The sequence below is a fragment of the Perna viridis genome, chromosome 11, assembly GCF_037379345.1.
Source record: "Perna viridis isolate PV_CMFRI_1.1 ecotype Kerala chromosome 11, ASM3737934v1, whole genome shotgun sequence".
In the NCBI taxonomy this organism is placed as follows: Eukaryota; Metazoa; Mollusca; class Bivalvia; order Mytilida; family Mytilidae; genus Perna; species Perna viridis.
This window is the reverse complement of record NC_142455.1, coordinates 21,919,659-21,938,172: the sequence shown is the minus strand read 5'-3', so window position 1 is coordinate 21,938,172 and position 18,514 is coordinate 21,919,659. Positions and strand designations below refer to the sequence as shown.

The 18,514-nt window shown below is 31.6% G+C and overlaps 1 protein-coding gene across 2 annotated transcripts in view; it reads left to right on the top strand.

Moving 5' to 3' along the window:
• Positions 1-13,280, top strand: part of LOC148603351 (parathyroid hormone/parathyroid hormone-related peptide receptor-like) — a 46,356-nt gene extending 33,076 nt beyond the window's left edge. For both annotated transcript variants that reach the window (XM_088552551.1, XM_088552550.1), the window contains 10 exons: positions 2,268-2,386; positions 2,836-2,930; positions 4,229-4,394; positions 5,753-5,909; positions 6,467-6,527; positions 7,762-7,831; positions 9,165-9,253; positions 9,577-9,718; positions 11,448-11,489; positions 12,757-13,280. In XM_088552551.1, the coding sequence (XP_088408677.1) occupies positions 2,268-2,386; positions 2,836-2,930; positions 4,229-4,394; positions 5,753-5,909; positions 6,467-6,527; positions 7,762-7,831; positions 9,165-9,253; positions 9,577-9,718; positions 11,448-11,489; positions 12,757-13,104 (1,289 nt within the window). In that variant the 3' untranslated portion in view covers positions 13,105-13,280. The remainder of the gene's footprint in view (positions 1-2,267; positions 2,387-2,835; positions 2,931-4,228; positions 4,395-5,752; positions 5,910-6,466; positions 6,528-7,761; positions 7,832-9,164; positions 9,254-9,576; positions 9,719-11,447; positions 11,490-12,756) is intronic.
• The last annotated feature ends 5,234 nt before the right edge of the window (positions 13,281-18,514 follow it).

The window sequence follows — 18,514 nt, the reverse complement described above, 5'->3', positions numbered from 1 at the left end:
TCCATACCAATTATTTCATATTCCTATACTTTACCCATTGCATCCAAAATTTTCAATTATAAAAGGCTATTGCAGAACCTCGAGATTGAGGATTTCAAGGCCAAATCACCTGACTGTTCTTGTAAAACCTCTCCATTGAAATATGGTCCTTCTGGTCACGTCGTTACGGGAGATTTAACCATCACCGAAAACGAATCTCTGCGTAATATGCTTTCTAAAGGCCCCAAGTACCGTGAACCACGCTCTATGAATTGGAATTATAACTTTTTTAAAGTTCTTATCGATGCCGTCGAGGACTATGCAAGAAAATGGATGAATAAAATGAGAACAAGGAGACATTGATTCTCTGTCAGAGTGGTTAAAGGCCGTGAGGTTTTTAATTTTGAAACGAATGAAAGTTTTAAGTGGATCATTGAGTGCCAAGGCTACATCAGACCCCAATGTAGCAAAAACATTGTCTGCTATACATGACAAATATGTTGTACCAGCAGACAAAGCCCAAAACAACTTTGTTTTTGTCTGCAAAACGTTTTACATCCAATGTTTATTATCAGAGGTAGACGTAGAAAATAATAGCAGTGATAAGACCTATACTGCTACCACACTCTCCAAAGAAGAGATTGTGGAAAACCATAAATCTGTGCTATCCTCTTTTGATCTCTCTACCAGGGACGATGATTGTGATTTACCGTCTATGTACTGGATTTCTAAACTCCACAAGAATCCATACAAACAACGTTTCATAGCTGGATCTGCAAAATGTACCACCAAACCTCTTTCAAAACGTTTAACTTCTATACTCAAAACTGTCAAAGAGGGTCTGCAGTCCTACCACAACACGTTATTCCCGTAGTGGTATTAATTCAATGTGGATCCTGAAAAATTCAGAAGAACTTTTGGAGACAATTAGTTCAAGAATATTTTCTGAATATAATAGCATTAAAACCTATGATTTTTCAACACTGTATACTTCTATTCCCTATACCCATTTAAAATCCCGATTTAAAAACAAACATTACACATCGTTGTTTTTCCAAAAACGATGGTACACCTAGATACAAATACATAGTTCTTGGTAGAGATTCCTCATACTTTGTAACAAATAATTCCAAATCATCTCCCAAATATACAGAGGAAGATGTTTACAAAATGCTGAAATTTTTGATCGACAAGATATTTGTCCAGTGTGGTGGACGTGTTTTTCAACAAACGGTCGGCATTACAATGGGAACAAATTGAGCTCCTTTACTTGCTGACCTATTCCTTCACTGTTAAGAGGCAGACTCTATAGCTGATCTGATCAGAAAGAAAGAATATCGTTTGCCTAGAGCCTTTAATATCAGTTTCCGATATATAGATGACGTGTTATCTTTAAACAATCCTGAGTTCGGGGATTTGATACATCGCATATACCCAAAAGAACTTGAGATAAAGAATACTACAGACACTGTGAAGTTGGCCTAATATCTTGACCTACACTTAGAAATCTTTCCTTTCATCTGTGGCAGCATCCCTTCAACACCTGCGTATGGAGTGTTCATGCCACAACTCATACGTTATCCCAGAGCTTGTCGAAACTACGCAGACTTTTTGTATCGCGCTAGAACTCTAACACATAGGCTTCTGGAACAGGGTTATGTTGCTACAAGATTGAAGTCCTCAATACAGAAGTTTTACGGTCGTCATCATGAACTCGTGGATCGTTATGGTGTATCCATCTGCACCATGAAAACTGATTTATTCAACGGGTTATAGTTTTCCTTTCCTCGTTTGTCTACCCCGGAGTTGACTTTTAATGAGCAACTCGGCGGGTGTTTCTAGAAAAGCAGAGGACGCCTACCCTACCGGTGCACCTGGTCCATTCTCCCAGTTTTTAGTGGAGTCCAAGTTGCTCATTTGCTTTTGTTACTTTGTATGTATGATTTTAGTTACTTTATATACTTAACTGTGTATGTCTGTTTTCCATGTCTAGTCATTGTCCCTAGATTACATTCTGTTGATTACCGCTAAAACATTGGTTCCCTTGATTACTCTTTCAAGAGTTCAAAAAATGACAACTTCATTTCCCATATATTGTCTGGTATGCAACAAGTGTACTGGACATATCACATGTATACATAACCAAAGAATCGTCATGCATATATAAGTTAAGGAATTATGCACTGTCCTTTAGGCAAATAGTCAATAAATGTCTCCACATTTTGTTACTTTAACCTGCAAATATTGTTATCTGTTTGTTTAAATGGCGTGTTATCATTTTTACACAGATCATTCTTATGCATACAAACAATGTACAGACAATGGAACCTGGTACATCCATCCACTTTTTAATAATACTTGGACAGATTATACTGGATGCAGCCAAGTTAGGTTCCCACTTGCAAAGGTAACTTGTTTCAACTATGATATCGTGGTTTATTCTTTTTTTCTACTATATCGGCCTTGTGGATACGAAGTAAGTTTATACGCGTTGTAAATTTCACATCATATATATGTCAAAGCTCTTGATTTTAAGCCGCTAGAAATTGTAAGGTTCCCTCTATAGATAGAGTTATCCGCCAGAAGTACTTGTAAAGAATGTTGATTTATAGGTCAGAACTCGCACTTGCAGATCATAAAAAAGAATTAAAACCTCATTATCTTTAAATAACTAACCTTAATCTGGTGTAATATTTCATTTCTACCCTATTCTCCTCTGTGGTAATGTTCATTCGTCAGTTCTTTGCAATTCTCTTTTATTATCTTATAAAGTGTATATAATATCAGTGTTTAACATACGAATACTTATCATTCATAAAAAAACTGTTCTTTTTTATCTAATTCCGTATACCTTAGGAACACCTTCCTCGAATTCAGTTAATGTACAACATCGGATATGGTCTTTCATTGGGTTCGCTGGTTATTGCTGTTTTCTTGTTGGCCTTTTGCAGGTAAGACATACCTTGTCGCCATAAAAAAAAACATAAAAAAGATGTTTTCTGTTTTATAATACATATATTTCAAGGTCTTTTTTATCTGATGTGAACTATATTACAATAGTTTTAAAACAATTGTTTAAAAGACAATACTGTCTGAATTGGCTCTCGAAAAAAATTACGATTGTAAAATCTTGACGGAGTAATTCCAATCGTATTGCCATGAGATCATTAGATATTGAAAAGTTTTAAACATTCCTTGCACATATAAAAAAGTGATTGCCAATATTTAAAAAAAATATACAATATATAAATATATATATTTAATTCAAGTGTTGAAGACTTTTAAATGACATTTGATGAATAATAAATTGGGATTGAAATTTAAAAAAAACACATTGTTCATTACATTTTTTTCGTTTTTTTTTCAAATATTATTTAAACCTTTATCAAAATTTGATTGTGCTATGCCCATTTAAGCATTAACTATATAAGTCTTGGTATCTCTTGGAAGTGTAAAATCTTTTTTGTTAATTTCACAGTCGACGAAAGCATTAATTTTTAGACAAGCTTGAATTATTTTCCAACAAACACTCAAACATCTTATTTTATCTTATTTTTTTAAAACTTATTACCCGTTAAAATATTTGCAAAGAACAAAATTTTTGAACATTAGCAACAAACGTTAAATATGTTTTACAAAAATTGTATTGAACGGTTAAGGATGCCATACTTTGGTATGATAGACTCATTAAATCTTGCAATAATAATAATATGGTATATTATTACATTTAGTAAATAATGTAAATAATGAATTTTTGAAACACCATATTTTGTGATATTGCACGCTTGACGTTTTGATTACAAGTGATATTGCAAGCTGACACCAGCTTTTGGTATTCAAAAATAATAGTGTTTTATGTAGCAAATAGCAATTGGTCAAATATATTCAATAAGCATTTTGCTAATTTGCTCAGCTAAAAGGGGCATCTAAAAGCAATTACATATAACAAGTGGTTATATTTAACTCGACCAAATTAATTGCATACCAAAATATTTATTTAATCGTGATGAAGAGAAATTCACACATTTTGGAATTCTAAAATTTATACACAGAAATGTAATAAAACAATTATGTCAGTCAAGTGCTTGCAATATCATAATTTATGTGACACAATAAAGAAATATCAACCTCGGCCATTGGCCTCGGTCCATATTTCTTTTAAGTGTTCCATAAAAAAATGTATCATATGCACTGAACTAAGATTACTATTTAGATATTTACAATATACGAGTTACAATTTTATTTCCAGAAGGCAACATACAAAGAGTAACACGTTGCACATCAATTTGTTCCTATCATTTATTCTGAGGGCTTTTATGTCATGTCTGAAAGATAGCTTGTTTGTCAATGGAATTGGACTGCCAGAGGACGTCATCCAAGAATATGGCTTCACAACTTTTAAACCAGAAGGAACTGTAAGTAGAACGAGTTTGTTAATGATAGATGATACCCAGATTCAGATGTAAATAAAACTACGAACATGTAAATATTGTGTACAAACCTGAATACCTTGAAATTCAAAAGCACCACAAAAAGCAATCAATGTATAATTCACATTTTACCCCAAAAATGTACACATTTACAGGAATTGTGTCTTTAAGAAGATACCAACCGAGTTAGTTGGTAAACAACTATTTTTTTCACAAAGTTTTATTCAGTTACTTATGTGTTTATTCACTGATATAGCAATCGCTAACCTTACTATCGATGTACCTCTGATTTAAGTAAAACGAGCCCTTGGGGAAGATACTGAGGTATGCAAAGTCAAATGTATGTTCATTTATTTAACGACTAATAGACTATGTAACCTTGTAAAAGAACCTACTGACATAATTCAAAGGCAAGAAACTTAACACAAATTAATTAAAGCGCCACAGGTTTTGCCAACTGCATCATTTTCCCCGTGGAAGCATTATAGTGACAATTAATTGAAAATGATTTTCATGGAATGGATGTAACACTTCCTCGTTTAAATCAGTTAAATCTTCTAATCAGTAAGGGATTGGTTGTTTTGAGGTAGAGAAAATTTAATTTTAATATTGTTTTGACATTTTTTTTAAAACAGTTGTTTTTCTCGTTGGATTGAACGAAACAATCAACTGAATCTATTTAGGTTCAATCTTGTTGTACACTTTTTTTTAGCTCACCTGACCAAAGGCCAAGTGAGCATTTGCCATCACTGGTGTTTGGAGTAGTTATCCTTTTTCAACATTTTCTTCTATTCTTATATCATTTCTTTAAGATTCCTACCATCATAAACACAAATTGGACCAAATATAAACAAGCTTGGTATGAATGATTCTTATGGTAATGTGCATAGAACTCAAGTGGGGATGTTTGATATGTCAAAAACTCATGACCGATATTACTGAAATAGAACATAGGGATCAATTAGAAGGGTTATATTACATTAATCTCCAAAAGCATTAGGTCTAGCCAAACTATGACATGGGGTCAACCTGGTAAGCATGATGGGATATATCTCTGGTCAATATTTTGTGTTAATCTGTTGTATCATGTTGGAGGTATTGCCCTATCGTTTTTTCGCTCTTTTTAATGTAATTTATTTTTCTGCTAAGAACCTTTGAACAAAATTCAATGAAAATTGATATGATTGTTCCTTTGATGTGAGCATTATGAATTTGTATCCAAGAAAAAATGGGTCTCGTTTATAATAATAGAATGCTGGTTATCAAACCGTGTAGGCGATTCAGACTCTGTAGAGCCTCTATTTAATAATGATAAACTCTTAGACTGATTTATTTAACTGCAGCACTGGAAATGTAAGCTTATATACTGTTTACTACTTTATGGCATGTCGGCATCAGCGATGTGGATATTCACAGAGGCACTATATCTACATATGCTAGTATACAAAACCCTCTTTACTGAAAGAAATGGTGTTAAGTTGTACATGTTGATTGGATGGTGTAAGTATGCCTTGGTCCTTCTTTTCGGTGTCGTAATAAAGACAATTAGACAATGACAAACATTTAACTTTATGTACTTATTTGCATCAACCATAGTGCTACGTTACATCACGCAATTGCTTGCTATTGCAACACAGTTTAGACATTAAATAGATAATTGATATTACAAAAATCTAAAACAGACAGTATGGAATATAAAAATTAACACACTTTCAGACAGAAATACTGATGCCCTTTGTTTGATTATTTCTTATTGAATTGGTTTTATCAATATCCGGACATCTGCAAATAATTGTTGATAATAATTGATATACTGGATGCGTGATTAATACTTATATGCACATTTTATTACATGATCAAATTAACAACAGGAATTTGAATGTAAACTTTACAATGAGTTATAAACCTCGTATGAAATGGAATTACCCTTGTCATATCGATAATTGCTTGCTGGGGCTCAAACACAGAATGACTTACGTGTCAACATTCAATTAAAAAAATCGGTGCTTAAGCATTTTATTTTTTATATTTAACTCAATTTTAATATTTTTTTACAGTAGCTCCATTAAATTTCCTTATACCTTGGATTGTTGTTCGTGCTGAACTAGAGGATATATAGTATGTAGATTGCTATACTTTACTTGTAGATATTACCAATACATATTGGTCTGTATAATAATCTTTACTTTTCTACTTGTATTGTTTGTCGAGTATCGTATTTCAGACATTATCAACCCACTTTTATTAGAATATAATACATGAAGTTTTTGCAGAATTATCCGCCCCCCCAGAAAGTTAATACACTGCATTCCAATGAAATTATAACTTTGACAATTTTTTGTCAAAATGATACGGAAAATCTTGTTTTTACTCCTTCGTATTTTGGTACAAGCAGTCAACTTACATTGTAAAATATGCGGATTATTACATATTTTTTCACCAACTGCCTTATTAACTGCAATTTACACATAGTCTGTGATAATCCCGCATGGTTGATTCATAGTCTGGGCAATTTACACATAGTCTGTGGTAATCTCGCATGGTTGATTCATAGTCTGGGCAATTTAAACATAGTCTGTGATAATCTCGCATGGTTGATTCATAGTCTGGGCAATTTACACATAGTCTGTGATAATTTCGCATGGTTGATTCATAGTCTGGGCAATTTACACATAGTCTGTGATAATCTCGCATGGTTGATTCATAGTCTGGGTAATTTACACATAGTCTGTGATAATCTCGCATGGTTGATTCATAGTCTGGGTAATTTACACATAGTCTGTGATAATCTCGCATGGTTGATTCATAGTCTGGGCAATTTACACATAGTCTGTGATAATCTCGCATGGTTGATTCATAGTCTGGGCAATTTACACATAGTCTGTGATAATCTCGCATGGTTGATTCATAGTCTAAGCAATTTACACATAGTCTGTGATAATCTCGCATGGTTGATTCATAGTCTGGGCAATTTACACATAGTCTGTGATAATCTCGCATGGTTGATTCATAGTTTGGGCAATTTACACATAGTCTGTGATAATCTCGCATGGTTGATTCATAGTCTGGGCAATTTAAATATAGTCTGTGATAATCTCGCATGGTTGATTCATAGTCTGGGCAATTTAAATATAGTCTGTGTTAATCTCGCATGGTTGATTCATAGTCTGGGCAATTTACACATAGTCTGTGATAATCTCGCATGGTTGATTCATAGTCTGGGTATATATGTATTTATTGTTGCTTTTAATTATCTTAGAATTAAAACATAGTTCTTTATCAAATGATACAGTTTGATAATTGATAAAAGTAAGTTTTCTCCTAAATACCTCGTGTATATTATTTATTTTAGCTGCTGGAGTACAACAGTGAATTCAAATTATCAGTGGATTATCACAGGACCACTCATGGCTATTACTGTGGTATGTGAATAAAACATTTATAGTGATAGTTTCATTTTCACAGAGTACCTATTTAGGTAGTTTTCATAGTTGACATAAACCACGAAATTTGGTTAGTAGTGAAAAGATTATATCCAGCTCTTTTTTGGTTTTGTAGAGTTGTAAAAGCTGCCGATTAAAAAATCTTCGTTCTAACGAGTTGTTTCGTCACTATAAAATTGATACCCATGCAAATAAGATTTGTACAGATTCAGAACGATCTTGATAAAAAAAATTAAAATATTTTTACTGTTTGAATAACGTCTTATTTGTAGGATGTTATTTGCGTTTTTGTTTAGGTTCTATAGTTTTTGTTTCACGTTTTTGTGCTCATAACTGAACATAAACATAAACCTAAAATAAATATTGTTCAATTTTCTACTTAATAATATTCAGTCATGTTATCAATCATGCCAACATTGTCAGAATGTTATACTAAATCAACAAGACTCTAATTATGCTTCTCAGGTCTCACTTTTTGTTATACATGTAATATGGGAATTCTTATGAGAAGTGAGTCCTGATTTTGATTTCTTACATAAGAAATTTCGTATTTTATACGAATTGTGATCAACGAAATGACTGAAAATCACAAATTTCTAATAATATATATATGTGTGATATCTAAAGCATGTTTCCCTTCTTATCTTTAGTTTTTAAGAAGCTGTCTTTGTAAGAATCATGCAAAATCTGAAAAATGTGAAACACCCTTAAAAAGGCCACATATTGTTATTTTGTAATTAAGTTGTTTTATGGGTCTATACTATGAAATATGTATTTATTCATTCATATTTGCCTGCTCTTAGGAGATAATCAACATTGAAAATCCAATAGATTCTACTGTAATCTTAATTTTGAAATATGCAGTGTATTCTATCTAAATTTGATCTCCTAAGAACATGGGTTATGTGGAAAACCGAATGTTGATTTCTATTTACTATGGCAATTCAAACAAAATACCAAAAATAAAAATAAGTAGGCTTTCCACCCATGAATCTTATTTTGCATGAATCTTAGCTGGAATACTTCTTAAGTGTAATCTAGTTTATTCAGTTCGTTTCATTCCGCACTTATCGCTTAATTTAGACATGAAGTGGTAGCCCTATACATTTAAGATGTGGCACGGACATCAATGTAACATGAACATTCAATTCTAAACTACATTTTATTACAAATGAAAAAATGCACTTATTTAACATTAGTAATACATATTATTGATATTTCAGTTCAATTTGCCGTATCTTCTATGTATCATCTGTCATCATATCTTTGAAAATTGCTATTCATTCATGATCTAATGACGTTTTCTTTGCAGGTAAACTTCTTCTTTTTCATTAACTTCATACGAGTTCTTTGTAGAAGAGTACACACAAACAAAAGAGTGACAAGGCGTCAAAAAATAAGGTCAGAATATTGTCATATTACGCAACCCTTTTATTGGAAAAGTGAAAAGTTCAAAGTATAGAGTTTTATTGTAATAATGAAATAAGGACACACTGAAACAAAACAAAACAAAACAAAACAAAGAAATGATAATGAATTAGTTTTGTTTCTCTCTTTTTGGGCGCTTGGTTTTTCGACATTTGATACAAATTGACAGTTGACCTGTACATATAAATTATTATTTTCAATTATAGGAATTCATTGAGTTTCTTTTGCTTTACACAATCCTGTGTGTAAAATACTCCAAGACGCCCATATTCAAATAATATATTTTTAATTTGCAGGAAGCTATCAAGATTTATATTGGTGACAATACCCTTATTTGGGGTCCTTTATATCGTTACATCTGTGCTCTATAGCCCGACTGTCGATGAGGAAAAAGACATCTATCATATGTATGTGGATATGTTTTATAATTCATTTCAGGTAAGAGTCATCACAGAATTATAAGGTTTTTTATATTCTAAGACCTTATGAATGACGCGTTATAACCTGTCCATTTAGTATGGTTTGATCAAAGACCAGACAGGGAGAAACTGAACCACACAACTAAGAACGTAAAATAACCAAAATGATACGTATAAAAACAACAAAAGTTAAATGAGTAAACTGGACAAACCTGGCAGCATGGGGCTTAGCATTATTGTTGCACAATGTGATTGAAAATTGTACATTTTCACTCTTGTTAGTACTTTTACTAGAAATCAATGTTTGATACTAAAATTACAATGCAAACAATGGGAAAGCGGCATCCGATTAACGACTAGACTCAACTTAAGCAGTAAATTTAATTTCAAAGATTGAAAATTATGACGGAAATTAATTATATACCTTTCTATCTTATGACGTAGATATGTGTGGATATATAATGAAATATAGAAATTCTTATTATAAAAAAAACGAAATAAATTGAAAGCAATTGTGAGGAAATGGTTTTTAAAATTTCAAATATATTCCAAAATATTTTTACAAGCAATATAAAGTGTTTCATACGCAATTCCTAATCAAGACGAGCATACATGCGTGTTTTTGGATGGCACCAAAGTACTGTAATTAATATCTATTTCATTATAAATGCCTGTTATAGATTCTATCATATTTTGAAAGGTTTGTGAATAAAGTATACATAAAAACACATAAAGATGGGCAGACAGCTATGTATTACATCACTATGACAGCCTAAGTTAAATTGTTTTGATTAAACTATGATAAAGAAATCCATACAAAATTAAGCAAATACTGTCTTCAGCGTGATATTCCGAAATTGTAAGACAACCCAATTTATACCATTGAAGATACTGACGCTAATGCACTGTTGGAATTAATCTTTAATGCGTTTGGAATTGAGCAGAAATATAGAACATCCACTTTATTTTTCGTTATTGAAACGTTTGATGTCATTAAAATGTTGTTATTTTTGGTTTTGAGATAAGGATGAATCCAGTAGATTATAATATGAACAAATAATATAATTGTTGGATGGGCATGTCAAACATAAATTGAGATTGAGCTATAAGATGAATGTTGCTTAGCGGATGTTATTGGTAGTTTGAGTTCGTCATTTCCGGATATGTATATTGCACGTTTTTTTTAAAAGTTAATTTCCTTTTATCCACTAGTTTCATTCATAATTAAATTACGTTCTGCAAGATCATGTGCTGCTATTAAATTGTAAGAAATGTTGTAGAAACTCAGTTCTTGTTTTTGTTTTGTTTTTTTTATTTTGTTTTTGTTGTTTTTGTTTTTGTTTTTGTTTTTTGTTTTTTTTTGATAATTAAATCATTTAGTCAAAAAATAGATACATAACCATATCGTTGTCTCTATGCATTTACCACTAATAGAAGCTGTTAATAGCCTTACATTCAAATTCAGAACGTGACAACGCGATTTAAAAAGAGATAACCATTTCGCTATTTCACATTTCTACTCAAAATAAAATAGAACATAAACTTCAATGTTTAGAAATAATCGAATAAGTAAAAATTAAGACACGTCAGATCAAATTTATTCTTGTTGGTCGGCTACCAGTTTAAATGGTCCATATTTTTTTGCGATCACATGGTCAATACAGCGGTTCGTATACCGTTTAATATATGAAGTTGCATCAATTGATATTTTTAAAACTATAATGTGGGAAACTTTCTTTCATTTTTAGGGTTTGTTGCTGGCTATAGTATTTTGTTTCATGGACGATGAGGTAAATAATTTATCTGGGTAGTTCTTTTGGGTATGTTAAGTAATATGTATGTGTCCTTGAAATCCAGGATAAAGTTACAACAAGAGATGTAAAAATTAGCTTTGTCAATAAAAAACATACGGCAGGTTTGTTTTTCTCCCATTCTAAGCCGGAGAAAAAATACTCGTGACTTAAGACCAGACGGTGATTAATTTCTATGCGAGTTTTCCCGCCATTTTGCATTTTCGAGTTTTTTACAGATTTCATGAGAGAAACAAATTATCCTCCAATACTAAAATTTCTTCACTCTCGATAGTTAAATTTTAGATTTCAACCCACTGGCTGAAGCTCGTTGGCTGAATTCTAAAATTTAACTACATCGAATGGAGAAATCTCATGAAACTGAAGGAGAATCTATTACGAATGCGGCATTTCTAAATTTGTCAATTATCTTCTAGTAGACGGTGCTGCACTTTGTTTCAATATGTCATAAAAAATGTTCATCATTTATTTTTGTACATCAAACTTGGGTGTAACCGAATGTGGGTAATTTGGTCACTATCCCGGTGTCACTACATTTTGGTAGTTGCATGCCGGCAATATAAACAATCTTGAAAATATCATTTATGCTATCAATGAACTCCTCAGAGACCAATACTTAATATAACTGTGAAATTATGCCATAATATTGTCATTAACTCCGTCTGGAGTAGAGATTGTGCTAAATATAGAATCTCATGAGACAACACAGGGGAAATACTTATTTGAAAAAAGTTACTCTACACTGTGCTAGATGTAGTTTTGTTTTTCTACAAAATGTGGCTATACAAAAAACAGAATTTTTTTCAATATTAAAGACATTAAAAATTATGTCAGGATTTGTATAGAATATATGGTCCCTCATTAAGTATAAGAGCTAGTGTAAAAGGATTGCTTTTATTTATGATTGTTTATAGCTGGGCAGTTTCTTTTTTTAATAACATCTCAACAAAAGTGTGTTATTCATTTGCAATGTACATTCAAAGTTAACAGTCAATACTGAAATATCTTCTTTATGTCATTTGCAAATACTTCTTTAAAATATACCATTAAAATGGTCCTCATTTTCTCCCGCAAAAGTGACTACAGTTTTAAAAATCCTGGCAAAAAATCTGCGGTGCATCATATGGGTATTATTGTTAATGAATTTACGGTATGATAACAAATCGTGTAATCCTAATGTTTTTATCAAATGTGTTCGACTAATGACTGTAGATTTGTAATTAGAGGCATTTTTTTATTTAATTAGGTACATATGGAGGTTAGAAAATGTTGGTACAAATATGCCTTAAGTAGACATGACAGTACAATGTTTACAAGAACCGCCATGCTGTCTTCATGGCGACATACCGGATCACAAAACTCGCGAGCTCATTCTCACATTGAGTCACAATCAGAGACATCTCTCAATGATAATCTCGTCCGTAACAACAGAAATGGTGTTAAAAAGTCTAAAACGAAACCAGCTCCAAATGTGCGAATTCGTTTCCAGTCTTCTGATTTAAGAAACTCTCGAAGTTCAAGTAACTCGTCTTCTAATGTAGACAGAGACAATAGGTACTTAAAGCTAGAAGAAGCCTATGTCACACGTGCTTGATAAAATCTGGAACTGATAACAAATGCGATAGTTATCTGTGATCAATGTTGGACTTAACAGAAACTGTTTCAATTGGTATTTCTTAAAATATTATACCTGACGTATTGCACATATTTATTTAAACTGCTTTGGTTTGATATTTTGTTCATGTTAAATAAATATCTTTATTTAGTCTATATACGTCTTGATTGTTGGTGCGGATTTGAAATCCGGGTTATCTCATATATTTCTTTGTCACATTCACTCTGAAATAAATAAAAACAAACCCTCAAATTTCTCCATAGAATTTAAAAATACAATGTCTCATGTTTGTTGCCGCCTTAAGTAATTCAATTCGCCTTGTGATGAAATGGAGTTTCCTGTTTGAAATTCAAAGCTAATGAAATATGTCAATAATATATATTTCTAATTATCGCATCTTCCATCCATTGAATTCTACATATTCAATATTAGACTCCCATAAGCGTTAATACCAATATGCTTATAATTCAACCTAAACAATAACATACCTGAAATAAAATAGTTTTACTGAAATCAAAACATTAAAACGAAGAGCCACAGTTTATGTATCGTAGATCTAGATCAGCTTGCATGGGATTGGATATTTAACAGAAAAGACCATACATTCAATATTTATTCAAATATGATTTATAATTTATATATATTTATAAAACCTTATTATTATCGACCAAAACAGAAATCATTTACGTGATGTGTATGTCTTTTTCACCCTTGCACTCATTATTTTTGTTTCTTATATAATGTAGAGAACAACAATGTCTTCACCAGATAATTATCAACTTTAATGTCTATTCGTTTTCTTTTATCGTAAATCGCTTCATGCTATTCTGAGTCCAGACTTGAAGCAACCGACAATGTTGCCAATAACCATGGCAAGTTTATTTCACGAACAGCAGGTATGTTTGTGAAGATGAGTGAAAGCGCCACATTTATATCTGATGAAAGGAGAATTTTAATGCATTTTCAAATTTGTTACTTACTATTAATTTTCAATCTATTCCATTATTATCAGTATCTTATCTTGCTTCGTGTTATTTTGAGAAATATTAGCTGCTGAAATTTCTTATCAATCAATGTAAAATTTGTGTAAAGATGTATACATTTTTGAAACAGCCAATATGATAATGCATTAAAATTACACTAGAATAATATTTCGGAATGTGTCCAATCCATTATTTATTCACATTGTACGTACATGCCTTTCAGGGATAATAACCGCTCCCTGGCATTTCGTATATTCTAGTATACCACACCTTAAACAACATGACTAACAGGGTTCAACATATCTTCTTTTGACGGGTTATATCTGTTCGAAAGAAAATCTTAATCATGAACCATGTAGTCCTTCATGAATATGAAAATAAATTACTAGAGGTATGTGGAATTGGACTAGACAAATAAATTCGTAATAATAAGTGTAAATCATCGAACAAATATGTGTTCTTATTTGTATAAAATGTTACAATATACTACCTTTTTTATGATTTTTTTATTCCTCTTTACGTCTATCGTATCTAATATTTTGATGTAGTAGAATGTATTAACAAATTGTGACCAACCAAATAATATATAGACAAAATCCTATTTTTATGTCGATGCATCAAAAACAACTGTGGTATAATTAGCAAGGTGGTATATTTCGTGGGTAAAGTAAAGGAGCAATAAAAGCTCACATTTGCCTTAAATGCGACTGAAAATTAATCAGAAAGTGTACGAAGACGGCTACTTGAATCCACACCAATATGAAAACATAAAGACTTTTGCTTTAAAAAGGACAAAAACGTCACATAAAGTTTACCAAAGTTCAGAAATCCTGTCAATTTTGTACATTTTGGTCACTTTACGGTCATTTTTTGGCAAGGAAATAGTTTCCACATCCAAAAATAACTTCCCATTTAACGAATTCATTCACTATTACATACTTTAGTATTTAATGAAATATTAAGGTTTTTTTGGAGTTGACATAGATTTCTGAATGGAAATTTGTCCTAAAAAGACTACAAAATTTATAACTATCAGCAGACTTGTTACATTTTGTAAATGGCATATAATTGTGGCATCATTATGAACAAAGTCCACAAAACATTATTGTTCCTATTATCTATATATTTTACAATGTCCTGAACAGTTTTTTTTATGTCATCAAAACAAAACTAATATTTCTTTCACTATTGGCATTATTCTGTTTATTTTCGAAGGTAAAACAACTTTTACATAAATATTCATCGAAATTTTTCGATTTTGTATACGAAAATGCCTGGATATCAAATGAATCAGCCAGGAAAACTTTGTAGAAAGTTGTGTTTATCGGTCAAAGTTTATATGAATGCTAGTAAATCCAATAACACTTACTCAATTAGCAAGTAAATTTAATGTTGTTGGTGCACATACAGTGGAGAAACCTTTTCCGTTATAAAATGATCTTTGTATCTTATTTGCCAGAAGGAAATTATTACTTATCGAAAGCCAACACCATTCAGATTGATTTACTCTTATAAAGTTTTACAAAAAAAAATGTTTACAGCACGATTGAAATCTGGATAATTGTCATAATAAGAGTTTCCATTTTATAATTAAACATTCTCTCTATAGTTGTACATTGTTAATTAACAAAGCGTCTAAATATTTTTAGAATTATTTCTATGTTCATTTTCTTTCAAATGTTTTGTTTTAATCTTTAGTTCTTTTGAATAGAAAAACTTTGATTTGAGAATGCAGATATAATGACCTTTGCGGGTTATCTATAATGTCTACGTATTGTCCCCAGCTATGTGGATTCTGCATTTCAACATTGCACCTATTAACAAAGTAAAGTTATTCCTTTTTGTAAGTATTTCACGGATCATTTTTTTAATACGATCAAACCATGAATTGTCATTTTGTATCATACATAGGTCTGAGGATGATATGAGTTATGTATAACATATGCTTCTCCGTTTACCAGATGCACACGGCTTTATATTTTATAGGCTTTAATTCTACATTCACTTCATTCTTGTATCGTATCGACACAGTTAATAAATTCACAGGATTTCCTAAAATCATACTTCAAAATATATTAAAGTCCGATATAACATTGTATAGTATTCTCCAATACAATTCAATATATTGCTCCTTGTTTAACTACAACCAATATATCTATGAAGTTGCACGTAATAAACTACAAATTAGAAATATTTGCCTGTGAATAAAACTTGGTGCTGCCAATAATGTTTCCTGGTTCGTTGTAAATGTCGAATTACTGGCAATTAATTGTCATATTTTACTTGTTGGCCTTGCTGTATCATGCCAAGCATAATGCCATACATCATTGATAACTAGGAAATATTTCATACATTACTTCGCAGGCTGTAGTTTTATTTAACCTTTTTCTTTTTATAACATTGTTTATCAAATTATTAGCAAAATGCAAATAGTGTGAAATTAGGCAAATGTAAAGAAATGGAATAAGCCTTATTACTCTGAATTCTTTCATTTGATTAAACATCTGGTTTAAAACTCACCTAAAAGCACCAGTCAAAATTAGGGATATCTAGTACGTTATACGATTTAAACGACAATTTAAAATATGTTTGTTTACTTAACACCTTTATAATTTACGACATGTTCGTCTTTGGCAAATATACCACATAGTACTGTTGTTGGTGGATAAAACAATTGTCAGTTACATCTTTTAGCCATAAAAGTAACTTACGTCTGTTGACATGTTTTATTTCAATTATGTATTAGATTTATGTACATTTATAAGAAAGCAGTAACCCCTAATGTACCCGAACACCAGACTTTAATTGACTGAGGAAAAATGGTTTTTGGACAGAGTGAGAATGCATTATTTTGCTTCCGGAAGACCACTAAATAAGATCAGATTAATTTGACAAGTAAACACTAATAACCTTTCATAATCTTGGACCACTGTTAAAGAGGTGAATAACACTGCATTTTGTTTAGTTGTATGTTTATTACCATGCCTATGAAATAGAAGAAAAAAGAACGGATATGGTACAACGAAACAAAGATACAAGTGTTCAACCTAAATACAAAATCGTTAATGCTTTGAGATCACAGAAACAGTATAAAAACACTTTTAAGTAAGCTCTGGGAGGCCCCCGACAACAAAGGTAATACAATCCAAGATAACTGAACGATGACAATTCCTTAAACTCAACCTAAAAGTTAATTAGAACATTTAGAACATAGAAATCGCGTGCGATGGGGTGTAACTAGTTTTAACATGTCGTAACCACCCCATTTTAATGTAAGGTCACAAACAAACTGGGAGAACAAATACTGGACAATTCATTCAATAATGCATTCACTTCTATCAGTGAAATATCTCAACATAAGCCATATAGACAAATGAGATATCCACTCAAAGAACATTCGCAGTTACCAAAAACTAGCTAAGAACATATCAATTAATGAAAATACCAAACAATATCATTCGAAAGAATCTGTCACTACAATTCCAGCATGCTGGATTTGGAGTAGTCACTCCAAGTACTTAATAGGCAAGATTCGATGTAGCACAATACTCAAAGACGACTTCGTTTTATGTTATGATGTAATCTCTATTTGTGAAAACAAGGTTCACAGAATAGACAATAATTTAAAATATCCTTCATCAATGAATATATTCAGGGCAGTCTATAAACCCATTAGAATTTCTATGAAGGAATGTGCTTTATTGACTAAGTACCCGTAAAAAGACTGGGTGGTCATTACCGTTTTTAGTAAAGAACCTGCAAGTGATATTATATTTTTGTATCAAAGTTTTGTAACGTTAAAAAAATAGTAAATGTTTAAAGAAGTCTATTATACCGATACCCATGGTGCAAAAGTTTTTTCTGAAAAGAAGTGCGATATTATACTGTCTACGAAATAAGAATAATGAGATACTGTTCGCGAAGCCAAACGTCGCAATTTCATATATAATTTGTTTGCAAATGAATAATAAAATAAAGTTATATATGTTCAATTTATTCGAAAACACATGGCGCCCCTAATCTAGTTCATGCATATTCTTTCTTTGAAGTTTGTTGTAGTCACTTTAGAAGATAATGTGACTGAATTTAACAAGTTTTCCTCAGAATTCTTAAAATAAATCAATGCTAACGAAGTATTACATATACAATGATTTACATTTTGTGCCTTGAAGCTCCTTTGCCAGAAGCAATTTGGTAGAAAATCAAAGCGTTTTGTACCAACGAGCTGACATTAATATCGCGTATATAAAAAACTACAATAATATTTTTTTTCAAAAAGTGTCTCCTTATACGATGAAAATAATAACATTCAGACAACCACATCTTAAAATGTAATATACATGTTAGGACTAGACTGGCTTCCCTGCTTTCCCCTTAAAGTACACGACCTATGATATAAGTAGTAC